The sequence below is a fragment of the Ambystoma mexicanum genome, chromosome 5p (assembly GCF_040938575.1).
Source record: "Ambystoma mexicanum isolate Mex_15411 chromosome 5p, UKY_AmexF1_1, whole genome shotgun sequence".
NCBI classification, from domain to species: domain Eukaryota; kingdom Metazoa; phylum Chordata; class Amphibia; order Caudata; family Ambystomatidae; genus Ambystoma; species Ambystoma mexicanum.
In genome coordinates, this window is record NC_090930.1 from 431,195,111 (window position 1) to 431,220,519 (window position 25,409).

The following is a 25,409-nucleotide window of genomic DNA, read 5'->3' on the forward strand; positions in this document are numbered from 1 at the left end:
AATGAAGTGCGAGGTCAAAGAACTGGTTTTTAAGCTCGGCAAGCGGACCTCTATGCTTGTCGGGCAAGGTCGTTTCCCGGCTCAGACTTTTCGGAATTCTTGTCGGAAGCTCCTACGGTCTTCTTAGGTGGTTTTACAGGGCAGTCTCGAAGGAAATGTCCCGAGTTCCCACAATAGAGACACAGTTGCATTTGCCGTCTTCTGTCACGCTCTTTCTGGGTTAAGGGGCCCTTTACAACCCCAATCTGCATAGGTTCGGTGCCATCGACACTTTTGGAGTTGCTCTGAGTCTTAGTGAAGATTCGGGTTTCAAACCTGGATCGATCCGCCTTCCTGTTCTGAAGCCTGTGATCTGATTGGACCACCAAATCAATATAATCCGAACAGTCCTGAGGTGGATTTACGACCTGGGCCAGGACGTCTTTGAGTTCGCCGTGTAGACCTCGGTGAAATAGCGTGATTCTTTTCTCCTCGGGCCATTCAGTTTCCACAACTAACCTATTGAAGGATGCAATGTAGGCTAAGAGATCCTGGTTGCCCTGTCGTAGGGAAAGGAGTTCATTGTCCAGGGCCTGCCCCTGGGAATGCCTTGCAAAAAGTCTTTCCATACTCGTCTGGAAGGCTTGGAAATTCCGAAGGATTGGATCATCTTGTGTAACCAGTGGAATTGACCAATCGGCGGCACTGCCGCTAAGATACGAAAGTACAAATGCTACCTTGGTCTGGTCATTCGGGAAGGCCGCGGGCCTGCAGAGAAAGTGCACTCGGCATTGATTTATGAACACTGCAAATCTTTTAGGGTCTCCAGCAAAACGTTCAGGTGGTGCCAGTGGCACATTTCCAGGTAGGTTGATTTGAACGGGATTGGTTGAAGTAACTGGGGTAAAATTCCCCCCTGGATTGGGCAGAGAGGTTTACCCCGCTTCGCTCTGTAATAACTGTCTGGCAAGGTCGTCAGTTCGTTCCTTTGACACTATTAACTATCTCCTGAGGGCGTTCGTCTCTTGGCGAGCAGCATGAACTTCAGCCCTTAATTCCCCCAGTAGCTGGGCCAGTTGATCTGTATCAGAAGTTTCCATAGCGCCTGGGTAGGAGATTATTGGTAGGCTTCGCGTTCTGTAACGTTCACCTGATTCCCACAGAGACGCTGACCCGAACTGGACTGCTACCGTTTCTTCTATCGTGAGGCGCAGGGCCCGGAAGATGCTCTGGACGGGGCCTCCGAATTTGGATTGCCTGGCTTGTAGAGTAAGTTTTCTGTAGGTGGAAGAAAAGGGATTGATTACCAGCTGGGGTGGATATGTGTTCCCACCAATCTCCCGTTTCTCACTCTTCTTGACCCCCAACTTGGTTTCTGCGAGCTCTCACCTTAGGTAGTGTAAATGATGAGCTCTCCATCCTGCTTCAGGTGCAGGGGTGCGTAGAATCCAGTTACGTCACTGGATGGGAAATAGTTGCGGACACTGTGTCCTTTCGTCTCTCCTGCGGTAGCCGTAAGTATGAGTGTATTTTCTCCACAGGAGCCGGGGCTCAGAAACCTAAAGCAGGTAAGTCTCTTGGTGAGTATTTGTTCTCCGTGCTTAGTTAGTGCTCACCATGTATTCCTCTTATGCAGGTGCTGGGATGTAGCTGGCGTCGTAGCCGCGGTGGAGGAAGGTAAGTGAAAGAAAAGCGACTGCTTACTTCTAATGATTGTCTTTTTCTGCTTACAGGTGCCGAGATGCTGCCGGCGACACAGCCGCTGTCGCGCGTGATGAGGCACGTAAGTAAGTGGAAGAAATGTGGTCGCTTTAGAGCGGGCACCTCTAATGACTGTCTTTTTCTGTTTTTCAGGTGCCGAGATGCTGCCGGCGTCGTGGCCGCGGTGGAGTTCGGCGAGGCCACGGATGGGTAAGGCAAGGCGGCGCGGCTGCGAGCGTTTGAGAGCGCTGCTAATCTTGTACCTTTCCTTTGCAGGATCGTCGGAGGTAGGATTGCTGAGGCCGGATTCCGGTAAGTATAATTTCTAATGCTCGCCTTCTCTTTTCTTGTCTGTTTGTAGGTGTTCCGGGTGCTGGCGGGCTTGTCAGGAGCCAGGATGCAGGAGCCGACTCAGTGAGCGTCCTGCTGCTGATGCAGAATAACGCGAAGCACGTGTATTCCATCAGGCGTGGTTTAAATAGCAGAGAAGTGCTTCAGGTGTGTGTTCTTCCACCGGCCCCACCCAGGTAAGAAAAGAGTTCCTGAATAGAGGAAATAGTTCCTCCCAGCCCTGATGGCTGGGGACTTCAGCCAGACTGGATTGTTCTGGGTAAGTATGCAGCATGGTCTGCCTCAGGTAAGTCCACCCAAGCATTATTACACAGTTTATCAATATGAGCCCGGCGCCTATGGCGCCGGGACTGAAGTCCTTTATGAGCCTGGCGCCAAAGGCGCCAGGACACGGTCCAAAGGGCCCCTGTAGGGGTCTGCTGGGTCCAGAGATGTGGAAGAAGGGTCTGCTTCCGGGGGCGCTGGGCCAGTCCTGGCTCCTCGGGAGTAGTGCTCATGACAACTAAAGACATATCATGGTGCACAAATATTCAAACAGCACTCCTAAATAAAATCTCACTCTTACAAGAAAAATTCGAAATGAAAAAACAAAACCTCCAAGGAGACCTGCCACTGATTGAGTCGCAGGAGACTCTTGCAAAACCATCCCACCATTTTAAATTCACCCCAATAACCATCTGCAAAGTTGTGAACATAATAGCAGGTCTAAAACCATCTAGATGCCATGGGGGATGCCTGCCCAGCCCCAAATATTAAAGAGGCAGCCAGGGAACTAGCGCCATTCATCGATACGCTAATAAACTAATCCTTTGAAACTTGTACTGTCCGTACGAACTTAAAAGATGCTTGGGTCCTTCCTTTACTGAAAAAACACAGCCTTGACCCTAACATCCAGATAAATTACAGACCAATAACTACGGTCCCATTCCTCCTGAAAATTCTAGATAGGGCAGCATATATGAACATATTCAGGCCCACCGCGAATCTAACAATCTTCTTGGCCTACGCCAGTCAGGCTTTAGACCTAAACACGGTACTGAATCTGCCTTTATTGATTTGAAAAGCCAAATGGATGACTTGAAGGATAAAGATAAGCTTGCGCTCCTCCTCCTTTTGGACCTCTCAGCCGCATTTGATTTAGTCGATCACAAAGTACTATATAATCACCTGAAATCAGCAGCCTTCTTCTCCACTTCTCCACTGAAGCTACTGATTGGATACAATCCTTCCTTGACAATAGAACCATGAAGGTTTTGCCCCTACTGGATCTGCTAAACTGTCTCTGGTTACATGTGGAGTTCCCCAGGGTTTGTGCATCTCTCCAATGATGTACAAAATTTTTACCAAGCCTCTTTTTGATGATCTTGACAATCTGGGTGTCACCTACACCAACTATGCGGATGACGCGCAGATTGTCATCTTTTTAATTTTCTTTATTCTCATCCATATCACAGGAGATTAAGACACTGAGTAAACTCTGTTCAACAAAATTGTCCTCATTATATAAGTATGGATGGCTACTCACGGACTGTGTCTTAATGACGAAAGAACAGAGCTACTCATACACGAGGTCTTCGGTCAGACTGAATAAACTAAGCCAGCAGTACAAATCCTTCACTATTGACAGCATCTATATAACAGTATCTAAAGAGGTAAAAATGCTAGGAATTTATCTGGACTAAGTGCTAACTCTGAAGAGACAAGTCAATGATATGATATGATGGGTTATCTATAGCACACTTAATACCCAGAGGTTTCTAAGCGTGGACCCGGGGATCGAACCAGTGTTGCTCGTGTCATCATGTTTCCACGGCAAGCATGTTGCCGCTGAGCTATCCTCCCGAGCAATGCCACATCTTCTTCCACAGCATACACCTGTAAATTAATTAATGACTGCAGAACATTTCTCTCGACAACAAGTTGTATCACATTAGCAAGTGACAGTAATTTTATCTAAGTGAGACTATTGTAACACCCTATATTTAGGCACGATCAAATACAATGTTAAAAAACTTCAAACACTTCAAAATAACACGTTAAGAACTGCACTCAATCTCCCTATAACTCAGGACATATCAACTATAAGACGCAACACCCAATGGCTCTCACTGAAGGATAGAATCACTTTTAAAACCTTTACCCTCACTCACAAATTCCTCTCTAACTCGGCTCCTAAATAACTAGCTTGTAAAATTTCCAGAAAAACCTCTGACTGACCTACCAGATCCCAACATTCTCACTGTCTTAAAGTTCCAGCATACAAGCTTCAGAAAGCAGGCAGAAATAGTTTTCCTGTGCTTGCAGCCAAACTTTGGAACTCCTTGCCCGTTGACCTAAGAACTGAACCATCCTACCATGGCCTTAGAAAAAAGGCTAAAATATGTCTCTTCTCGCAAGAAGGATAATTAATTCATTTTTCTGTCTTTTGTAAATATATGTAATGTATTGTGCATAGCTCTTGTATATGCCTATCTCGTCTCTTTGTAACTATATGTAACTATGTATGATGCAACCATATAATGCAGCCAGATACCTGAGGGTTTGTGCGCTATATAAATAAATAAACAAACAAACAAACAGACTCTATTGAAAACCGACCAAAGTATAAAAGGTGGAGCTTTTTTTATTTTTTATTTAATTTATTAATACAATTTTTTAGCACATTCCATACATTCTACTTCTATGTCATCAAACCCGTCAGTTTCAATGTTCCAATTTTCATAAAAGCGAACAGAACACTTTGACAATATTACATTTTTTATTGCTACTATCCAGTCTTTAGGGGGCCAATTCGGCCAGAATTGGTCACATAGTCTATCTTTTCATATCATGCCTAGTGATCGCTGTTCTTGTTTCTTTAAAAATTCATCAAGAAACTTAATACCAGCTCTGGTGAATCGCATGTTATCTCCCAATATAAAATGTTCCCACCATGCGTCTACAAACCTCTCTTTGAACGGCGCCACATGGTTTTCAAGATGTTTTTTTCCATTGCCACTGCGAAGCATTCCAGTAAAAGATGTTTCAGAGTGTCCAGGTTAGAGCAGATGTTGCAAACTCTACAGACTCCGTTACTGATTCCTCGTTTGCCTGTTCTGTTTTGAATTCGTTTGTTGGGAGTACTAAAAGCTTAGTTTGCATCATACTTTCAGGGAGATGTTTTGACAGAAATTTCTAAACGTATTGCGGCACTGTATCTCTTTTTCTGCACTCGTGTATAACACATTTATTGGACCTATATGCTAGTGTCGCTTCTCTTGTGTGAATCCAGTCCAATCTTTTAAGTTCCTCATTTACATGAGTTGGATTCTTTATTAGTTCTTGCAATGAGGAATCAAGGGAATCAAGTTGTTTTCCCCATTCTGATTTCCACAAATACAGCAACGATGTGCTCTTTCCCTCCGTGTGAGCAGAAAGCACTTGGTACCCAATTGCTGGACAGTCCACTGAGATCTTTCTTAACAGTGATAATGACTTCCATTTTATAATAGAATACAAAGATTGCAGTCCCAGCTCCAGCCTAATAGCAGCTATTGAAGTACATCTCAGTACTTTTAATATTGCCTTCCAAAACTGTGACTCCAATCTTGCCCATATTGTCCAACAGACGTTCAATCCTCCTTGTCCTCTGATTGGAATAACTTTTTAAATGAAGAATAGTGGAACTGGGATTAATGAGAATTTCCCAAATTTCCCATTTAGAAGGAACCCTTGTGCACTCAGCATTCTTGCTTTGGAGAATAAATCCTCTTCCCAAGCTTTCTCAATGACTGAATGGTTTACTCTTATTCCCATATAGCAAATTTCTTTCACTTTTTCGACTGTCTTTTCCAATTTTCCAGACAACCTTTTTCCCTCCGGCAGATCGGTGATGTAGAAGTTAAAAAGTGTGTCAGCAAGAGGACACCCTTGGTTTACTCCTTTGTTGATTTGGAGCACTCCGGATAAGTTGCCATTGTTGTTAATCCTTACTTGAGTTGAAGTGTTTTTATGTAGGGCTTTTATTGGCTGTAATATCTTGTATGGCCAATTCCATTTCTCCCTGTTTACACCGTCAAAGGCTTGCCTTAGATCAATAAAGGCTAGATGACATTTTTCCTTTGTTTTGATGGTGTTCATTTTTAGGATTGACAGAATAAAGAGATTTAGATCCATGCCGGTCCCCTTGGTAAATCCTGTCTGATGAGGATCTATGATTTTATTTACGTCAGCCCACACTGAAACCTTTTTTTTTGCAGATCTGCTGAAATAACTTTGCCTATTGTGTCCAGTAAGGATATTGGCCGATAATTGCAAGGGTTGTCTCTTTTTCCTTTCTTAAATATTGGAACGGTGATGCTTTTGGTCCATGAATTTGGGATTTGTTTGGTGGTTTCGATGTTCTCAAATGTTGCTTTGATTATTCTGGACCACAGTTCCGGGAATTCTTTTAGGTGCATGTTTGTTAAACCATCAGGCCTGGCTGCTGGTGGGTTTTTCAATTTCTTGATCATCTGTTCGATACATCCCTCCTCTTTCGCGATGACACACAGACTATTCCTCTGAGAGGATTTAGGCCTTGTCGTCACCTCATGGCTTCCGAAAACAGCTGTGTAATGCATCGTCCATCCTGCTTCTGAGACTCCATTTATTAGCTGACACTGTTGATTTAACGTTTGGTTGCTGATGATATTCCACATGTTTCTTGTTGTGGATTAGGCCATAGCACGTAAGATATTTTCCCTCTGTTCTTGGTCTCGTGAGTATCGGAATTAGTTTAACCAGTGTTTATATTGCTGGTTCTTGTTTTTGATTTGTTTTAGTATATCTTCGCCCATAAGTGTTTCTTTAGTGGTCGAATTTCGCCTCTTAGTTGTTTCCTTCTGGCTACCAACTTCTTACTCTAATGATGTTTTGGCATCAATTACGTCATTGTGGATCCCACATTTTTTATTCCGTAGATCTACAAGAGTGGATCATAAGCAAGGTCTGAATTATCGATTTCAGTTTGGAGTCTATAAATGTCCAGCAGGTTATGAACGTCCAATTTCTTCATCCTAAGGTGGTTTCAACATGGATTTAGCTCTATGGGGATGGTGTTTCCCATTGCCCCACGAGCCTCTTGATATGTCCAGGATAGCAGCAAGATTTTATTGTTGCTTACTTTTTGCAGCATAATCTACAATCCCTCGATTTTGTGTTGGAGATTTTTCGATGTCCATATGTAGTCTAATATGGAGGTAGCCACGCCATTAGACCACGTTACATTTGCCAGAATGTCTCTTTTCACGTGTCCATTCATAACAATCAAGTTGTTTCCTTGGCTATCTGGATCCATCTGGAAGCGTCTGAGTTAACTTGCGTTGTGCTGTCTATTAGGTCTTTACCCTGCCTATTCGAAAAATGTAATGTTTAATTCTCCACACAGGAAGACTCCCAAGTCCGGATCTTTGTTCCTTTCCTTTCCGATCAGTTTTGCGGTATTTGTCAGCAAAACGTGGGTCTTAATTTTCAGGTGGTTCCAATACACATTCATTATTAATAGGCTTTGCTTCTGGGATAATGCCTGCTCTTTAGTGTCTATCAAGACCCATTGCATTGATCAATTGGGATTCCCGTTGTTGATGACTGCTAGGCCAATTCCCTGCTTGACTTATGTCTACAGACCATCATGAGATCTACCATTAGAAACTTTTTGTGCAGGATTCATATAAACTTCATAATTTTCGCAAGTTGCCAACTCACGGATCCAGATCTCTAGGAGACAGACGATTGATACATCCTTTAAATCTCTGTTTGATGAATTTAGTAAGTGTTGGGAGCCCCTGGTATTCCACAAAACAAATGTTGCCTTTTTTCCTTTTCCATTGGTTTCTTTAATTATTTGCTAGTGCTTCTTTGACAGAGCCCTTGCATTCCATTACCAGTCATTGTCGGTATTAGATTTTGTTTTCCAAGACACCCCTTTTCGCTCGTCGTCATGTTCTTTATTTGAATTTTCAACTGCTATCCTTATGATGTCCCTTTCCATCTGCTTCGGCACTGTGACAAGTTTTTTTCCATTTTGTGTTTGTCGTCTCTCTGTTTTCCTTTATTTGATGCCACACCAGTCTTTTCCGTTGTGAAGGGGATATGATCATAAATGTAATCTCCCGGGTTTCTTAATTTACTGGTGTTGCATAGTATTTTGTTTTTGATTTTCAATTAATGCAAGTGTAGTATTACTTGATCAACTTGCTTTTCATCCACATATTCCACCACTGCAATTTTGTCTGACGAGATTCCCTTCAGCGAATTAACACTGTGACGTACTTGGATCACGTTGTTCCTATTCAAGTCGGTGTTTTCATTCTCTTTTAGGATATTTTCAATCCTAATTTTTGGTTAACAAACTGATGTATCAATGGCATTTCGTTCCTTAATGGAGTGCTCTTGGATTTTGTTTGTTTATTCAGCTGGTCGTTTTGGATTTCAAATAGTTTTTGGGGGGCTTTTTACATGTTTTTTTACCTGATTCCCTCACTTTGTCTGCCTTTAGTATTGGATATATGTCTTATTTTATGCTTTTCATCCATCGTTATAAAGACGTTGTTCCAAAACTGGACCTTGGGTTACATGAAATACCGGGTACAGACATTCTTTTCCTACGTTTCCCTTTGTTTGATGGCATCCTTTTCATTATATTACTGTCATGCTCCATGGCAATGTTTTTGTTTGGTCCTTTTGTTGATGTCTCATTAGATTGTGTCAAGCTTTGTGTAAGATGCAAGCGAAATTGAGAGTGCTGCCATAACATTGTTATGGATCTGTAGACCCACAGCGATTGATAAATTACTTTTTTCTGCTAATTTGTGATGCCTGCCGGCTTTGCAACCGTTCTCCATCGAGGTCATGCATTCTCGTTTTCTCCCTCTCGTTTGTCTCTGTTGTTTTCCTCATCCATTTAATTGTGTCTAATAGGGCTTGTGTAAGTGTTGATTGCTCGTCTTGGTTTCCTCTTGCTAAATCACAAAGCCTTCTTTGCCAGACAGAGGAATTCTCTGCCTTTTGATTTAGTCTCTCTTCAGGTTTGCCTGAGAAAAGTTCCAAGGATGTAAACTTTGTTTGGATTGGTACAAGCAAGTTTGTATTATCGTTTAAATTTTCGTTGATCACTTCGTACAACTTTGTGTAAGGTGCAGGTGCAAGCGAAATTGAGAGTGCTGCCATAACATTGTTATGGATCTGGATCCCGCAGCGATTGATAAATTACTTTTTTCTGCTAATTGAGGTGGGAAGTCGTCATTTCTTTGGACCTTTCCTTCTGTTGTATACTTATTGGGTGGTCTCAGACTCCCTAATGCAACCTGCTCCCCTGACTCACTTACAGCCTTGTTTGTTAACGTTCAATCGTTTTCCCTTGCTACATTGTTTGGCACTCATGTTCAAGCCCTGGCATTTTACATTTACAGTCGTTGTTTGCTTTTTGATTTTTTTTCCCTTGTCTTCTGTAGTGTGGCAAGTCTGTGCTTTTTCATTTTGTCTCTCCACTTGTCTGATTAATTGCGATGGACCATGACTATCCATTCTTTTGTGAAATTGTTGCTAATTCCCATAAGCTCTGGATCCTGCATCTTTTTCTGAGCCATCCTGCGTGTTTTTAAACAAACCTGGACCTGACATTAAGTTGCACCTGTGTACTAGATTCGGTACGGCATTCAAAGCTGTGCTACAATGTTTATTTGTAGAGTTGTTGTTCCAGGCTTTCATCTTTTTTATAAAACTGTCTCGCCATTCCAGTTCTCAGATTGCCTCAGCTATCGAGACGTCATTAAGGCTTTTGTTTCTTGCTTTCCCTCATTTACCAATCAGCAGGGTTGAAACTTTTACTCTTTCAAGAGTTGGATGAACCAGATGTTGTGTCCCCCCCCTGGTTGGAGTTGGTTACTTGTATGCTTTGATTGACTTGGTTCCGATTTGCTCCCTTCTTTGTCCGTTGAAACATTATCGATCCATATATCGTAATCGTAAGCATTGATTTGAAATGTTGCCGTTGTCGTCCCACGAATTGTGTTCAATAATAGTACAATCTGCATTGGCGGCCGGCACACTGAGTTGAACATCTTTTTCCCCAGAGTCGCCACCGTTTAGTGAGGGGTGTACTCTCAAATCATTATTGGTCAGAGGGTAAATGCATTCTTCAGGCATGTGAGGTGCTATGCTCTTGTAGTTCTTTTTTTCCTTTGTTTCCGGTCTGAAGTCGTTCATAGCTCCCGATAGATTATTATGTACGGCAGATTTTTTGCTGTTACGTTCTTTCATGCTCATTTGTTCCTCGCTCTCACCACGCTCACTCTCACCACATGCCTCCTCCTCCTTGATTTCTGAGCCAGTACTTGGCCGTTTCTTGTTTATCTCTAAGTACACCTTGCATGCCTCAGGGACTGCTTCCTTGTTTAAGCTGGGGCTTACATTCGCCGCTTCTCCACGTTCTCCATCTCCATGGCAGTCCGATGCACCTGTTGGATTCTCGACTGATGAACTCTCCTCCACAAACGCTACCTCTCTGTGTGAGTCACGTTGCCTTTCTTCTATGTTTGTGTAAGTGGAGTTTAACAACGAATGAGATGATGCGTGACCAGTTGCAGGCACTTTTTTATGACAATGTTATGTCACCCTGGAGCTCTGTCAGCGCCTCTAAGCCTATTGCGTCATCAGTTTCACTCATTTGTTCACCGACTGTGCTCTTATTTTGCTCGGTTAATAGAGCAGCGTTTGCATGCTGCGTGTCAGAGTTCCAAAGAGACTCAGCTCTGCGTCCATCACATTCATGCTTCTAATTTCAGCGTTACTCCTGTTTATCACTAAGTAGCCTGTTTTTGCATTATTCTTTCCTTGTATGTCCTACATGGTAAGGGGATAACTGTTGTTGCTGGCTAAAGTCAACAGTCTCATATCACAGTCAATCTCTCCCATTTTGGTTACATTTGCCGCAATATTGTTCTTACTTAGCTCATACGTTTTACTCACCGAGCGTGTGTATGGCTTTTTCCAAAGTAGGGCAGAGTTTTGATTTTCTGGCGCTATCAGCCGAGGCTTCCCACTGGTGTTCAGCCGGGTCACAGGCAGTAAATAGGAGTCCTCCATCGCTCTGTGTGGACTCTGACTGGAGTCAGACTGGAACTCCTGACTGAACTCACGCTACGCGCCTGTCATGAGGTTAAATAGGCAGACTCCCAGCAGTCAAAGTGATAGTCTCTTGAAATGCAGCATCATGGGTCCAACACATAAAATGCTCCTCTCTGGTCAAAAGCTGGAGTCAGACTGGAACTCCTGCCCGAACTCACGTCTGGTGGAGCTTTTCTAGAGAAACAAATGAGCTGTGGCAGCAGAACACCAGGGAGCTGCAGCCTAGAAGCCCAGAGTCATCCAGTGGAGAACAGGATGCCGAGACGCTTACATGTTGTTTTGTGAGGTATTGGGAAAGATTGTGGCAAGGAGCCAGAATTGGGATGAAGACCCTAGAGGGTGTGCTGAATCCTGTTGTCGGCATTGAAAGCTGCCTGTCTCCCAGGGCATGATACAGACCCCAGGAATGTCTGAGGGGCAGGAGGAGAGACCATGAACTCAAAGCTGAGAAAAGCAGACATTGTGAGCAGCATCGTGAGTTTCTGACAGCATGAGAAACCCTGTGTGCTTGTGAGTCTGGAACCGAGAAATGAAGTGTGAAGCGTGCAAGCGGCAGAGAAAGGAACATCAGTTTAATGTAAATTGTGCAAATTGCACGGAAACAAAAAACAGCTGGAAGTAAAGTGTGCAAGCGGCATGAGAGAGAAAGAAGTGACAAGTAAATCATTCATGAGGCATGGGACAGAAAACAGTGAAAGTTAAAGTGTCCAAGCGGCCTAGGGAAGAAAGCTGTCAAAGTTAAAGCATGCAAGCAGACAGGAAAGGAAGCAGTGTGAAAGTAAAGTGTGCGAAAAGCACAGCAGGAAAGCAAAGTACAGCGTACAAGATGCACAGAAAAGCAGTATCAAGAATCTGAATGTAGAGAAGGAAGAAAGTGAGATGAAGTATCAGAGTGGTCGCACATATGGTAATGTAACGCAATGCGTTCTCGAAAGTCTCTGATACACTCCAGTATTGAAAGAAGGATAAAGACAGAGCAACTGGTGAGAGGGTGAAAAAAGGGGCAGCTACACGGAAAGTGAAGTGGGAGCAAAATCCCCAAAGCATTTTGAAAGACTGTTTAAACTCAACTGAGAAAGTTGTATCTTGGAAAAGTGAATCCTGAAAAGCTGAACTTTTGTGGAACTTTGACACCAGAGAGGGTTAAGCTTGGGGAAGGGAACCCTGAGAGGCCTAAAAGGAACTGTAAACTTTAAGATGCTTGGGGAAGGGAACCCCAAGAGAACCTATGAACCTTTGCAAACTGACTTGTTTTGAACAGTGCCTTGAAGAGCCACAGTCACTTTTTGAGTTTGAACTGGCAGAGCAAAACTTGAAGATAAGGCCATCCAAATCTTGCCTTGTTTTATACTTTTTTTAGAACACTATTTTCTTTTTACAAAATCCCTACACAAAATTTTGTTTAAAGTTGGAGGGCAAGCATAGGTTTGACACAGACAGAAATCGTTTTGGGTCTTACTGACATCGACCATCCATATAAACATCATTTGAGGGAATAGGCATTACACCAACCTTGAGTACTTAAATAAAGGTTTTCAAACAGTTTTCCTTGTGTCTGTGTCTTCTCATGATACCATGCCTGCCTCACATACCCTATCCCACAAATTGCCCCAGGTGGCAACCGCAAGGACCCAAGTTAATAGGCTAGAGCTTAGCACAGGAGACCATGGCAGGGCCAGGTGAACAAAACAGAGTGCAAGTGCGATCATTGTACATCTTGCTTTGAACCTGGGCTTGGAACCTAGGCTTGGATCATAAGCTGACACACCCATCCGGGAGGGTAATTGATGATAGATATATTCAAAAAGAAGTTCTTTGAATTTAAGGTTCTATTCAATTTCCAGTGCCCCTATTTAAGTATGATAGTTGCCAATTTCAGTTATAGTTGGCAGTTTGACTCCTCTACTTAGCAGTGGAGTGTTTGAGCAACATAATAACATATCAGTCAAATTGATTATCAGGTTTGCTTTGGCAGGGTTGTTGTGGAGCACATACTGTTTGCTCACATGTATTCTCTACATACAACCTTTCACTGATTGGTCTCGGTCCACACCACCAGGCGTCTCATCTAGAGCTGTTTTCACTTTGGTATGTCCAAGGCAACCCTTTTTTGTATTGAGACGCTGTGCGCCCGATTCATCGAATAGTGTGCATTTATCCCGCAAGGGCAGTGCGCCGAGAATGACATTGTGCGAGCCTGCACACTGAATAGAAAATGAGCGCTCTGCGTATCCATGGAATAGTTTGCGCAAAGTAACCCTATACACAATTCACGGACGCAACTCCCCCGACATGCCCCCAAGCAAAGCAAAAACAGCCAGAACAGCCACCTTTCCGTGCTCACCCAGGCGCAAATAGATGCACCCTTCAAACAGTGTGTGGGGTCCCCCGCAAGCAAGCCTGCATATCGTTAACCCTACGCAGGATCCCAATAACTGTTACCAGCACCCCGACAACATGCGTACGATACTTCGAAAATCTGCAGGCAAACCACATTAAACCGTTCACGCACCCTGCTACACTGCTTACGTGTACCCCTAAGTGAGATCGGAACCACGGCTGCGTGCGCGCACCCCTAAATCCAACACCAGATCTTACCTCTGTGTGGTGATCACTATGCACCAGTGTGGCAGATTGTAGGATGGCTTTGCATGGCCATTTCCCAGCTGGGAGGTTGCACACTAGGATCCATGAATACATATCGTTCCACGCAATAGTCGGCTTGCGATGGACTGCTTGCGGTCTGCCCTCGTAATGCCAACATTTTCCCTATTTCTTCCTCATTTTCTGTGTTCTGCCCCCTAACCTGCCCGCTGCACGAGCCAAGCCCACGCTCTGCATGGTGTCTCGCGCAAGGCACTCTGCCTCTCCCAGTGACATGCCATGCCTGCGGGAAGTCCATGCAAAGTACAAAAAATGTGCTGCACATTAAATTCCATGAATCTACAAACGGGATTTCGCACGCAGTTTGGCACACAAAGTCACGATTTTCCACGCAGATAATTCCATTAATCGGGCCCTATGTGTTACTTTCATTTGTAAACATGGCAGCTTTTTTAAACTCCTTGTTCTAGCTATTTATTTAAGCCATGACATCTTTCTCCCACATGTTCTTTATGCTTCCTGATCCATAAACACATTGCTCTACCTTCCAACTCCAAAACCAACTGGCTAGTCATGTTCTCTTCACATTCCTCACTCTTGTTTACAAATTCCCAACACATGCATCCCCCTCACTTGCACAAATCTTCCCTTTAAATTCTCTACTCTTTAGGCACTGTCACCTAACTCAGACACCCACACTGTCAATCTCCATTCTGCTTGTCTGAACTTGAGGCACTAATGAATTGCTGCTTGACACTCTTTCACTTAGGATTTTGCACGTCTTTGAACACATTCAAGCATTCCATTAAAGGATATATCCTCCAAGGTGAACTGGATACAGACATTTCACAGTAAAGTTTCTATGCCGTCTTTATATATAAAGCTGAATGTATGTATGTGTGTGTGTATGTTTGTCCGGCTATAAAAACCCCCACCGTCCAACCCAATGCTACCAAATTTTGCATGGACTCATCATTTGTCTGGGGCAAGATTGTAGTCTATGTTTGGACGCAAAACATGTACTCTGCAGACACCCTAATTTACTGATGCTCACTCCGATTCACTACAGTAGGTACTAGAAGGAGGCAAAATTTGGAAATGTGTTTGAAGCAAAATGTTCGATACGTTGGTTATTCCTTTAAAATGTATTACTACTGTATATAGTTTGAAACTGTTAATTACAGCATTTTTAATGGTAATTAAACAAAAAGAATTGAACATTTTTGTTTATCATGCCCCTCCAAATATGCGAAATGGCCAAGGTTACAATTTTCTTAAGTTCATTCACAAGACTTGCAGACAAGAGGACAAGATCAACATCCTCCAGGGCACTTGAGCAACCACTCAATCAGGACATGGGCAACACTGGGTACCCCAGCTAGTACTCTATAATTTTTCCCTTGATTCCAGTAGAGAATTGTTTCTATAATGTTCTCATTCATTAACTCATTCACTTAGACAAAAAGCACATCTCTTGTCCATAGCACAGTGGCACAGTACAACTATGTGTACCTATATAACTTGTTAACACTGTTTGTGTAAATACTCCCTGCTCCTTACAGACACTTTTAAACTGCCCCCTGAACATTTCTGCATCATTTATCCACAGCCCATGTTGTGTCGATCAACATGCACCAATACAGTCACAAATATCATCCCGCACTTTGAAGTGGCTCGCCACTGCTTAAATCCGTGTTGGTTTTATTTTTACCATCTTTCACCTATCCCTCTATTCACTTTCCTCTTTCTCTGCAGACTGCAGTCTGGATACCCCAGGTGGGGGCCCAATAATACAACTTCCAGACAAGCCCCAACCTTCTGAGACCACTAGGCTGGTGATTTGGTGCAGAATAAAAGCTTTGTAACTTAACATGTAAATTGGCATGTGCATTAATATAATGTAACTGTCTGACATACAGGCAGCTGTGACCCACTTTCATCCTTCCACTTACGATCCCACCAGGTCGCTGACTGGTCTGTGGAGATCATGAAGATGTTCTCATTTCTTATATAGATTTCTCTTTACCCATAAATGTTTGGAAAATGATATGTATATGCAAAATACACCGCACATGGGGCAGATTACTGTATTATTATTCAAAATACTTGCAAGAAAATTATTCACCTCTTCTAAACATACCAGCAACACATCAGCACATAGGTTGTATTACTGAATTCCATACACGTACAAAATGGTTAAAGAAAGTGTTGAGGCTCAGATTCCTCTCTGAAATAATGCATGCATAAAATACTTTGAAGATGCATTATGCGGGCTATTATAATGTATATATATGCCCACATTTTCTGTATTGTTCATTGTATGTTTTATGGTGTTGTTCTATTGTGTAGGGCATGTCAATGTCAAAAGCTGTTGTTTGTTCACACATTTCTGAGATGTATGATTTGTATAGGTGACAATACGTCATGTTGATGTTGTGTTGCTGATGTGCTTAGATGAGGAGAGCGTTTCACCTACAATTATGTTGAATCATATTACAGAGATGTGTTCCATGTTCTCTTGTCTTATTCACTTTTTCAAACCCTAAGTACAGTATTTGCGTTCGGCATGTTTACATGCTTTAATAAATACTAAACAATTTTAAAAAATGAGTGTTCTAGATGTTTTTCTGTATAATCTTGAGCAACCCATTGAGAAAATGTCCAAGTAGATATAGCCAAGGCTGCCCCCATACCCGCCGTACACACCCCTGCCAACTCCCCCCGTACCTACCCATCTGTGCCCCTGACCTCTCAACAGACATATATCCAGCGTAATGTTGGTGAAGTAAATTATCACTTTGCAATTTACTTCGCTGAAACAACAGTACATGCTAAAAACACTAGCAAAAACACACCACTTGACCCAGGGGTGTGTCATATTTAGTACTAGACTTGATGTGCCCTTAAATAAATACTATTTATTTAAATACTATTTTAGGTTCCTAATGATAGCCTCGACATCCAAAGCATCGAATGCAAAAGCCTGGGAAAAAAAGCATTTTTTTCCATTTTTTTGGGGGGGGGGTCCCCCAACCCTATTTTTTTACCCCTTAAAAGCCATTTCCATGCATTTGTTTTTCAAGGCTTTTGTATCCGATGTTATGTATTCGAGGGAATCACTGGATACCGTATTTCTCACTGCCAAAGCCATCATCCATAATGATAATACGTTTGGCTTTTTCATCTCTGTTAAATGACAAAAACACGTCAATTAAAAAAGGATGATTACCAAGCATAGCATTTTGCACTTATGTACATGTATGTTGTACGTATGTATGTAAGTGGAGGGTGTATGTTGGCACTACTTTATTACTGGTATATATTTTATTTATGACATAAATTCAGACATTACAGTGTCTCTGTGTTTTAATAGGAAAAACAATCCATTACTTATCTTTCTTTCAATCCTTAGACAATTTAATTTAATCTTCAAGTAGTATCACATGCAGTGCACAAAATCCACTACTGGAACATTCAAGTGGGTGATTGTGTCCCTATAAATGAAGTTCACTGCAATCACTGTATCAGTAGCGGAAGTGCTCACAATAGAGATCAGCCACAGTGTGGTCTACATTGGCCACTTTCCACAAAAGCCTTTGCGAGGGAACTTGGAAGGGCCTAATGGGGTGCAGGTTGGGAGATGAGACCCTGATCAGGGTACGATTGAGCGAGGGGGAGGGGAAGGTACATATGCACATACATGATACATGCAGCTGAGACAGGGACTGGACAGACTGTTTTTGTACTAATGCATGAATGCCCTCCTGAAAATTGAGAGTGAGGAACTCAAATTCATTTCTATGGTCTGGTGGCTGGGAGCATCAGCACAGCTGAAAGCGTGGCAGGAGATACAGCTGCACAGAACCGCAGGAGCACACACAAGGAGTGTGAGTTCCTGACCAGGTTTTTTGTAATAATAAAATGCTGAGCTCAGCAGGGCCTGCCCCAGTGGTAACATTTCTCCTCTGCATTGCACAAGCGACCTAATTATGAGTTTAGTGGCAAATCTGATGAATTACTGCCAAACTCGATTACTGTTACCACCACTTGGTCCCACAGATTTACTGTGGGATTAGAAGTGGTGGTAGGGTGGTGTTAATACCCATGTTTGGGGTCCATATGACTCCATGTGGATTTTGGTGGCATTACCACCAACGTCTAATTCCGCAGATTTTTCTGATTTGTAGCAGTAAAGTGAAGGATTTACCCCAAGTTTTTTGATGGTGCTAAATCCTCCACCTTACCACCAAATGTATAGCAATGGAGGGTGGGGTACATGTTATTTCCATGAAGTAAATTACTAATTTAGTTTGTGGAAATGATTTCTAACGTTTACTCCAAAATTGTTTTTTAAAGGCCTTCCCAAATCCCCTTCATTAAAACCCCCGCCCCAAACCCCTCCCCACCGCTTTTTTCCCCTTAACCCACAAACACATATACATTTCAAAGTATTTTCAAAGTAATTTCCACAAAGCAAATTGCCATAAAGTAATTTATTTCATGGAAACAACGGTAGACTGAGCTGTCGTAATGCGGAGTCAATGGAAATACCACTGCATGACAGCAGTTTTTACCCACACTGTTGTACTTGTAATGAGGCCCAATGTACAGCAGGGTGCTCTTTTTGCAAGCAGTCGCAGGTTGTAACTGTTTCAGGATCAATTCATCTGTGGTATAAAAAGATGCATAAAACCCATGATACGTTTTGACTCATGACACTAACATCAGCTTTCCATTTGTTTTCTTGTAGAGCTTACCTTTGACCTCGACATGGATGATGCCTCATTTAATAAACACCTCCTGAACGCACAAAGCAAAGACGGTGTTCCAGCAAAGAACTTGGCATCAGGAAGTCACGTGAAGCATGCAGCATCTGTTAATCTAATTGGTTATTCAACAATGTTTATGCCAATGGTTCTTGTTTTTGTTCATTGATGAAAGCATTGCAGACTTTCTGAATGTGACCAATTTTTAAGTTATATGCAAACAAATCAATGAACATTATTTAAAAAAATATGCTAAATGACACTAATGTTTCTTATGTTTCATTAGAATCTTTAAATAGAATGAGCCATTGGTGAACAGAGGTATTATTACATATCGTGTATTTATGCTTTATGAATAATTTAAATAATAAAGCCAAATATTTTCATATCGTCTAAGTTATTCATAGTTATATGCAGAAACATATTTAATATTGCATGCATAAAAATAGTAGAGTTTTACATGTACATAAAATTACTAATTCAAGAAAAGAGGGACCTTTTTAGATTCCATTGGTTACTTTCTTAGACGGTCTACAGCTTGCTATGTCTCCCTCACAGAAAATATCGAACTATCCCTAAAAGTGATTAGTCTTTCCCTAGGTAGCGCTGGTGTGACGCTTATCTAGGTAAAGGGGATAGAGAAGAGATTAGCCCTAGTCTAACCACCAAATTTACTAAGTAGTTTTCTGTGTCTTTAGTGAACTATACCCTATCTGTAGATATGCTAAGTAACACAGGTTAAAATTAGAAGGCCTCCACCAGAATGTCAAGGCTCGAAACACTGGGTGAGTTCTTTCCATGTTATTGCTCCCTTCCAAGGCTGTCTGGTGCCAGGGATCACACTAGCTGTAACTCTCTCTGACGAAATATCCTCTCTCTAGACCTCTGCGTTCTTCTGGCACCAACTTGTGTGTAAATCGTTTCGCTAAACGAGGGCAGGAGGTCGATAGCCGGCTCCCTCCTATGGAACAGCCTCCCCCTCCCTCTGCGTCTTGAACAGGACGTACTTAAATTTCAGAGGCTCCTCAAGACTTTGCTTTTTCCTCTCCTTCCCCCTTCTCTCTACTAACCTCACAGTTACTTGATTGGTATACAGGGTACTTATGCATCCTCGGAGCCCTGACCTCCTGCAACAACTCACCCCCAGCTTGTGTCTATCCTCAGCACTTGCCTCTCTGCACACCCTCTGTCCTGGAGGCTCGCATTTACCATACCCTGCACTTCCTCTGCTGCTCCCCCACGAGCACGGGCACCCCATTCCCTTACCCCACCTCCCCCTACCTTGTGTACTTGCACGTTCTGAATATTCACAAGGCATAGTAGGTTTGTCCTTTTGTTCCCCTCCACTGTACTTAATACTTCTATGTATTGTTATCTGTCTCATTCCCTTGTCCCCTCCCTGTTGCCCTGTGGGTGCTTTGAAACAGAATGTACTTGCTGTATAAGCGGCTAACAAGCGATCAATAAATAAATAAAATAAATATGTGTTTAATAAAACATGTATATTTCTGTGATATGGTAAAAAAAAGATCACTTTGTTTTCTGGCTTCTGCTAGTTATGCAAATGTCCCAAGAGTTCAGGGTGTGAGCCCTGGACTCAATTGGTCAACCGTTTTCAGCGGATTCAGTATTTTAATTCCTTTTAGAACCACTTTCTTCAGGACCCGTAATTGCTCAAGAAACAAGGTATTGCTGAAGATTTAGAAATCAGTAAGTTTAATACATTTTTATCTGTTTCACCATTCACATTGTCAGGCTGCTTTTCAGTCATTCATTTAATATTTGGATGCAAACATATAATTTCGACGAGTGTGTATCTGGACAGCCTACATCCATACTTAACCGGCATTGCCGGATTCTAGACTGGGAAGTATGTCTGATTTGTTGGTGCTTGGCCAGTTTCCACTCATATCGTACCAATACATCTGCTCATGGTGGGTTCTTCCGGCGTTGTTTTCAGCCTTGAAATTCTGGTGAAGGACTTTTAATTTCCCCCTGTGATAGTTAGTACATTTATAGATAGGCTATAGTTCACTAAATAGACAAAAAACGACTTAGTAAATTAGATAGTTACACTAGGGCTAATCCCTTCTCTATCCCCTTTACTTAGATACGCGTCACACCAGTGCTACCTAGGAAGAGTTTAATCACTTTTAGGGATAGTTTGATGTTTTCCGTGAGGGAGACACTGCGAGCTGTAGGCCGTCTGAGAAAGTAAACATTTGAATCTAAAACTTCCATTTTCTTTTGTGATAAAACATTGGAACTGTGGATGGATGTTGAAGCTCGCATAGGTCCCTTGTTTGTTTTGTTCATGAAATGACTAAAACAAATTTGATATTTAATTTTTTTTATTGTGTTCCCTATTTTTATGCAATTAAACTCTCATTAAACATTGTGTCTCTATCAATATACGGTTGTTTAGTATGATTGCTACATTTCACTACACACTTTAATGTACACTTTCACGAATTCACATAATGAGATAATGTTGACTGATCGGGAGCACATTTGATACCTCTCCTCTACAGTCAAAGTGTGTTTCATGGTACCTTGTTTGAAAACTAAATCACCATACTGAAGGTAGGCATGTGTTTTATAAGAACTTATGCCATTCAGGAACATAATACCATATTTACTTAAATTGTATACTAGTGCCTGCTTTCAATGTGCCTATTTATTGGGGCATCACATAATAAATGTTTTCCGGCATAGTGCTTCCTTGTCCTTGTGCTGTAATTCTATCGGATCTTGCCTGCGAGCAGTAGACTATTTCTGGGGGAGTATACATTTTGAGGGAGTAAGGTTTTCTTTAACCTTAATAATCCACTTGATCAGCATATCTTTGGGTGATAAACGTTGATGATATCTTGGGCCAGATCACATAATTTGCACCAGTAACAGTGCAGTTTATCATGTTCCTATGCATTAGTACAGGGCTCTGCAACCTATGGCTCTCCATATGTTTTGGACTATGATTATCATGATCCCCAAGAATTGGCTAAGCATTGATTATGTCGGCAAGATCAGATGGGAGTTGCAGTCAAAAAGATCAGGGGTGCCAAAAGTTTCAGATGGGAGTAGCACCATTCCAGGCACATTACGTTTTTGCCTGCACAGAATTTTAACCTGGACTCATTTTTACTGCTTGTTTTGCTAAAACTGTGTGAAGCACATTCATGTTCACCCCTTAAAACGCAATGGTCACTTGGAAGAGTATGCCAGTGGGAAAAGGTTCTGAAGTATGTTAAAGTTAATTTTCTGAATAATCATATATATTCTTTTTCAGTGTTATTTTTGTGTTTCTTTAAGGGTGAGCAGGAATAGTGTTGTGTAAATTAAATACATCAGTGATGCTTGTGCTGAAAAGTGTGTATTTCATTATTTGATTCTAGCTATGCCTCAACTTAAGTTATGAACGCGTGGCAAAGCATTCTATAGATAGTGCTTTGATGTGAATGCTTGAGTGTTTTTATAGGATATGTGTTTTGAACTGTAAAGTAGATTTCCTATCGTGTCTGCAATCCCCATTTGTATTGGGAACATTTAGGAACCCTCCCAGGAATAGAGGGATATAATATAATCAATGGTGTGTCCCACCTTGTTAGGGAGAATTCTCAATATGTGCTAAATTCCCTTACCTTTTGAGACCCAGCAACTTTTCTGGATTTCTAGGATTTGATTGTTTTACCTGAGAAGAGTATGAGCCATTTTTCCCACTCTTCCATGTATTTTATGTGTGTTTTACTTTTGTGTTCTTTGGTTATGGAGTTTTATAAACAACGCCATTGGAATCATCTTTTTCTGTGTGTCACACAGCACCTTCAGTTCAGTGACACGGGGGCGTCTTTCAGACTCCCCAAGGCTTAAACACCTTCTCTGGGACTGACTACTGTCTCCCAGAGCATGTAAAGTTAAATTGGCTTTACTGGTCTTTTTAAATTTACTGGCCCAGCACACACTATCTTCCAATAGAGTGCTGGAGGGGTTGACTAGCTTCCCCTCATTCAAAACACTCATGTAACAGTAAAATGTTACCTTTTCCTACTTTAAATAGCTGGTGGCAGTGGTTTAGATCAAACTACCGTGATTTTTCCCGATCGCTAACAACGGTAGCTAAAATCGGGTCAGCCATGTTTTTCAATATGGCACCCAAGACCTCTCTGTACAAACAGACTCCGGTCATCTTTGTTCGGCATTTCTTTTAGGAAATGTCCCTCTTGTGTTTGTCTCTGCACGCCAAACCAGGTTTGGTCACTTTGTTCATTGGCCTTTGGCGGGCTTCAGTGCTGAAGCCCTCCTCTGGCACCTGAGTGTCTGGTATGGACAGATGTGTGGGAGGTACCCGAAACTAGCTGTGCTTAGTCTCCTAGGAGACCTGAATGCACTCTGGCAAGATTGGCCATCTGGCTGTCCAGCAAGTACAGCCACCCTGCTGTGTGAGTGACTGCCAGACTGGAATGAATTGGGGAAAACTGTTTAAAAGCAGGTCTCTGGGATTTGGAAAGCAGAGTCGACCACTGGAACGAAAGAACCGAAGAGGAGAGGGAGGAAGAGGACTGCTTGAACTCCTGGATGACCGGTGAAGCCCTGCTGCAGATCCAAATTGCCTGAAACTCCGACGACAGAGAAGTCCTTCGAGGTTAACTTTTTCCCTTGAGTTTGGTGGGAACAACCAACTCGCAAGCCACCTGGACACTGTCCCCATCTGGTTGAATTTTCATTGTTGAAACCCGGATAGCTGGAGGGAAGGAAACCAGCGTGTGGAGTTTAAGGTACTCACACCTTAAACCGACGTCTTGCTACAGCTTTTGGCCTCTTCCCTGGGCAGTGCAGGAACCTCCCAAGTGTCCTCCTCCTTGTCCCCACGACTAAAGCTCAGGAAGAGGGAGATCTGCTCGAACTGCCAGGAACAACTGCCTCAGCTACAGCTTTCTTCATTGACAAGGTAATGTGCAAACGCGATCCGGAAATCTTTTCGGCCATCGAAAAGTGCGTGAAAAATTCCTCAACTACGAAGGTTTGTCCTTCCCTTAACAATCATCAAACTTTTTCCTTGAAAAATCTGTGGCAAAGACTTAACAGTAATGTACCAGAACTGTGCTATCCTATACAAAAGACTCTGAACCATTGATTTTGGCCTAGGCCTATTGAGAAGGACTGCTGGTTGTATTTAACTGAAATCCTTTGCTGTGCCTATGAATGTATTTGGGTTGTCTATTCTTATAACTTTGTCTTTTCCCTCCTTTATTAAGTATCTGAAGTGCCATTTTGCTCCCACTTCATTTTGGAGCTAAACTTGTTCATTTACTTACCAGTTGGAATTTTGTGGTGTATTAGTGTGTGATATTGAGCTGCTTATGCTAGAGTAATGTTTTCTAACTGCCTGAGTAAATAAATGTATATTCTTTTACCAGGAAACCTTGAGTAAGTGTTTACTTGAATCACTTTATTAGTTGGTCCTTTGCGTAACTTGTTCTACTGCTCATTTAAAACTCTTGAGATAAGTCTGGCTGCTCAGCCATCGCTACCATTTACTGTGTAGTACAGGCTTGTACCAAGGGTGAAATTGTGCGTACACTTGTAGTCCTAATTGCCTGTAGTGTTCCCAAAGGGTGCTGCTGGTGATTCTGCCTAACACACCTGAAAATGATATATGGGATAAAGCGCCCCCTACCGTACATTCCAAGGACATTGCAAGTCACTGAGGAGTTCTGTGACCAAATAGAAGAACGAGGCTGAAGGACGATTTTCTTCTTAAAGTTGCGTAACTCAGATGTGAATTGCTATATCCTTTTTACACACGGTCGAGTATATGTTATCTCCTTTAACTCATGGATATACAATGTTATCCCCTTTAATACCTCGCCTCTTGCCTAATGTAATTCAAGAGATCTTCAAGTTGCTAATACATACAATCAATGTCGAAACTATTTTAATTAGTTGAATTAAAGAAAACAACTAGTATGCAGCGTCTAATATGTTGAAGAAAACATAAATTAAGTAGTTAAATGAAATTCATCTAAAAAATGTTTTCTGTTTGTGATTTAAAATAAGCAATAAAATGCAGATTCTTGCTATCATGCGTTAAACTCCAACCATGCATAAAATAAAAAATACTTCTAAAAGCAGTGACAGTTCGTGGCTATTAAGTGTCACAGAAAGTAATTGTACATGAAGGAGTTTTAAAAGGAATTCACGGCTTTAATTAAGTGCTGCAGTGGCAGCTGGATTTCTTCTCTGTGCTGGCTCAAACATCAGGCACTGTGACATCACAACTGAAGAGTAGTAACTGATTACACCCATTACATTCCAAGGTTATTGTAAATATCCTCCTAACGTTCCTTTTGAGGATCTGTTAAAAATGTGTTTACAAATATCACTGTAGTGAGTTACATTCCAGTGGAAAATATGAGGAGGGATGTGATGATGGACCCATGGTGAGGATGTGTTTGATAGGGGGATCGAGATATCGACTCTCAGCCTCTCAGCAGGGACTAGCATTAGGCCACAGCACAGGGGTGGCTCTCAGATGCTGGATGGCTGAAGCAGTAGGAATAATGTTTGAGTTGGAGAAGGGCCTTAGGAGCGAGATGGGTCTCATGGCAGGGATTAGATATCGGTTTTGCTTGGGTCTCGGTACAGGGTTCAGCCTACAGAGCAGTAATTGGCCTTGTAGCAGCGATGGATGCTCTGGAAGGTGTGGTGCCTTGCAGTGTGCATATGCCTTAGAAGAGCAAATGGATTTGGAGGGGGATGTGTCTTCCGATGAAGATGGACATTGCTGTGGGCATGGCCTATGTGGTGAAGATGAGCTTTGAGCTGAATCTGGTCTTTGAACCAGGAATGTCCCACAAAGCT

General features: G+C 42.2%; 1 protein-coding gene across 1 annotated transcript in view; it reads left to right on the forward strand.

The window, feature by feature from the left end:
- Positions 1-19,112, forward strand: part of GPC3 (glypican 3) — a 3,708,166-nt gene extending 3,689,054 nt beyond the window's left edge. Inside the window, exon 8 of the mRNA XM_069612831.1 lies at positions 18,533-19,112. Coding sequence (XP_069468932.1) covers positions 18,533-18,717 — 185 coding nt within the window. The 3' untranslated portion in view covers positions 18,718-19,112. The remainder of the gene's footprint in view (positions 1-18,532) is intronic.
- The last annotated feature ends 6,297 nt before the right edge of the window (positions 19,113-25,409 follow it).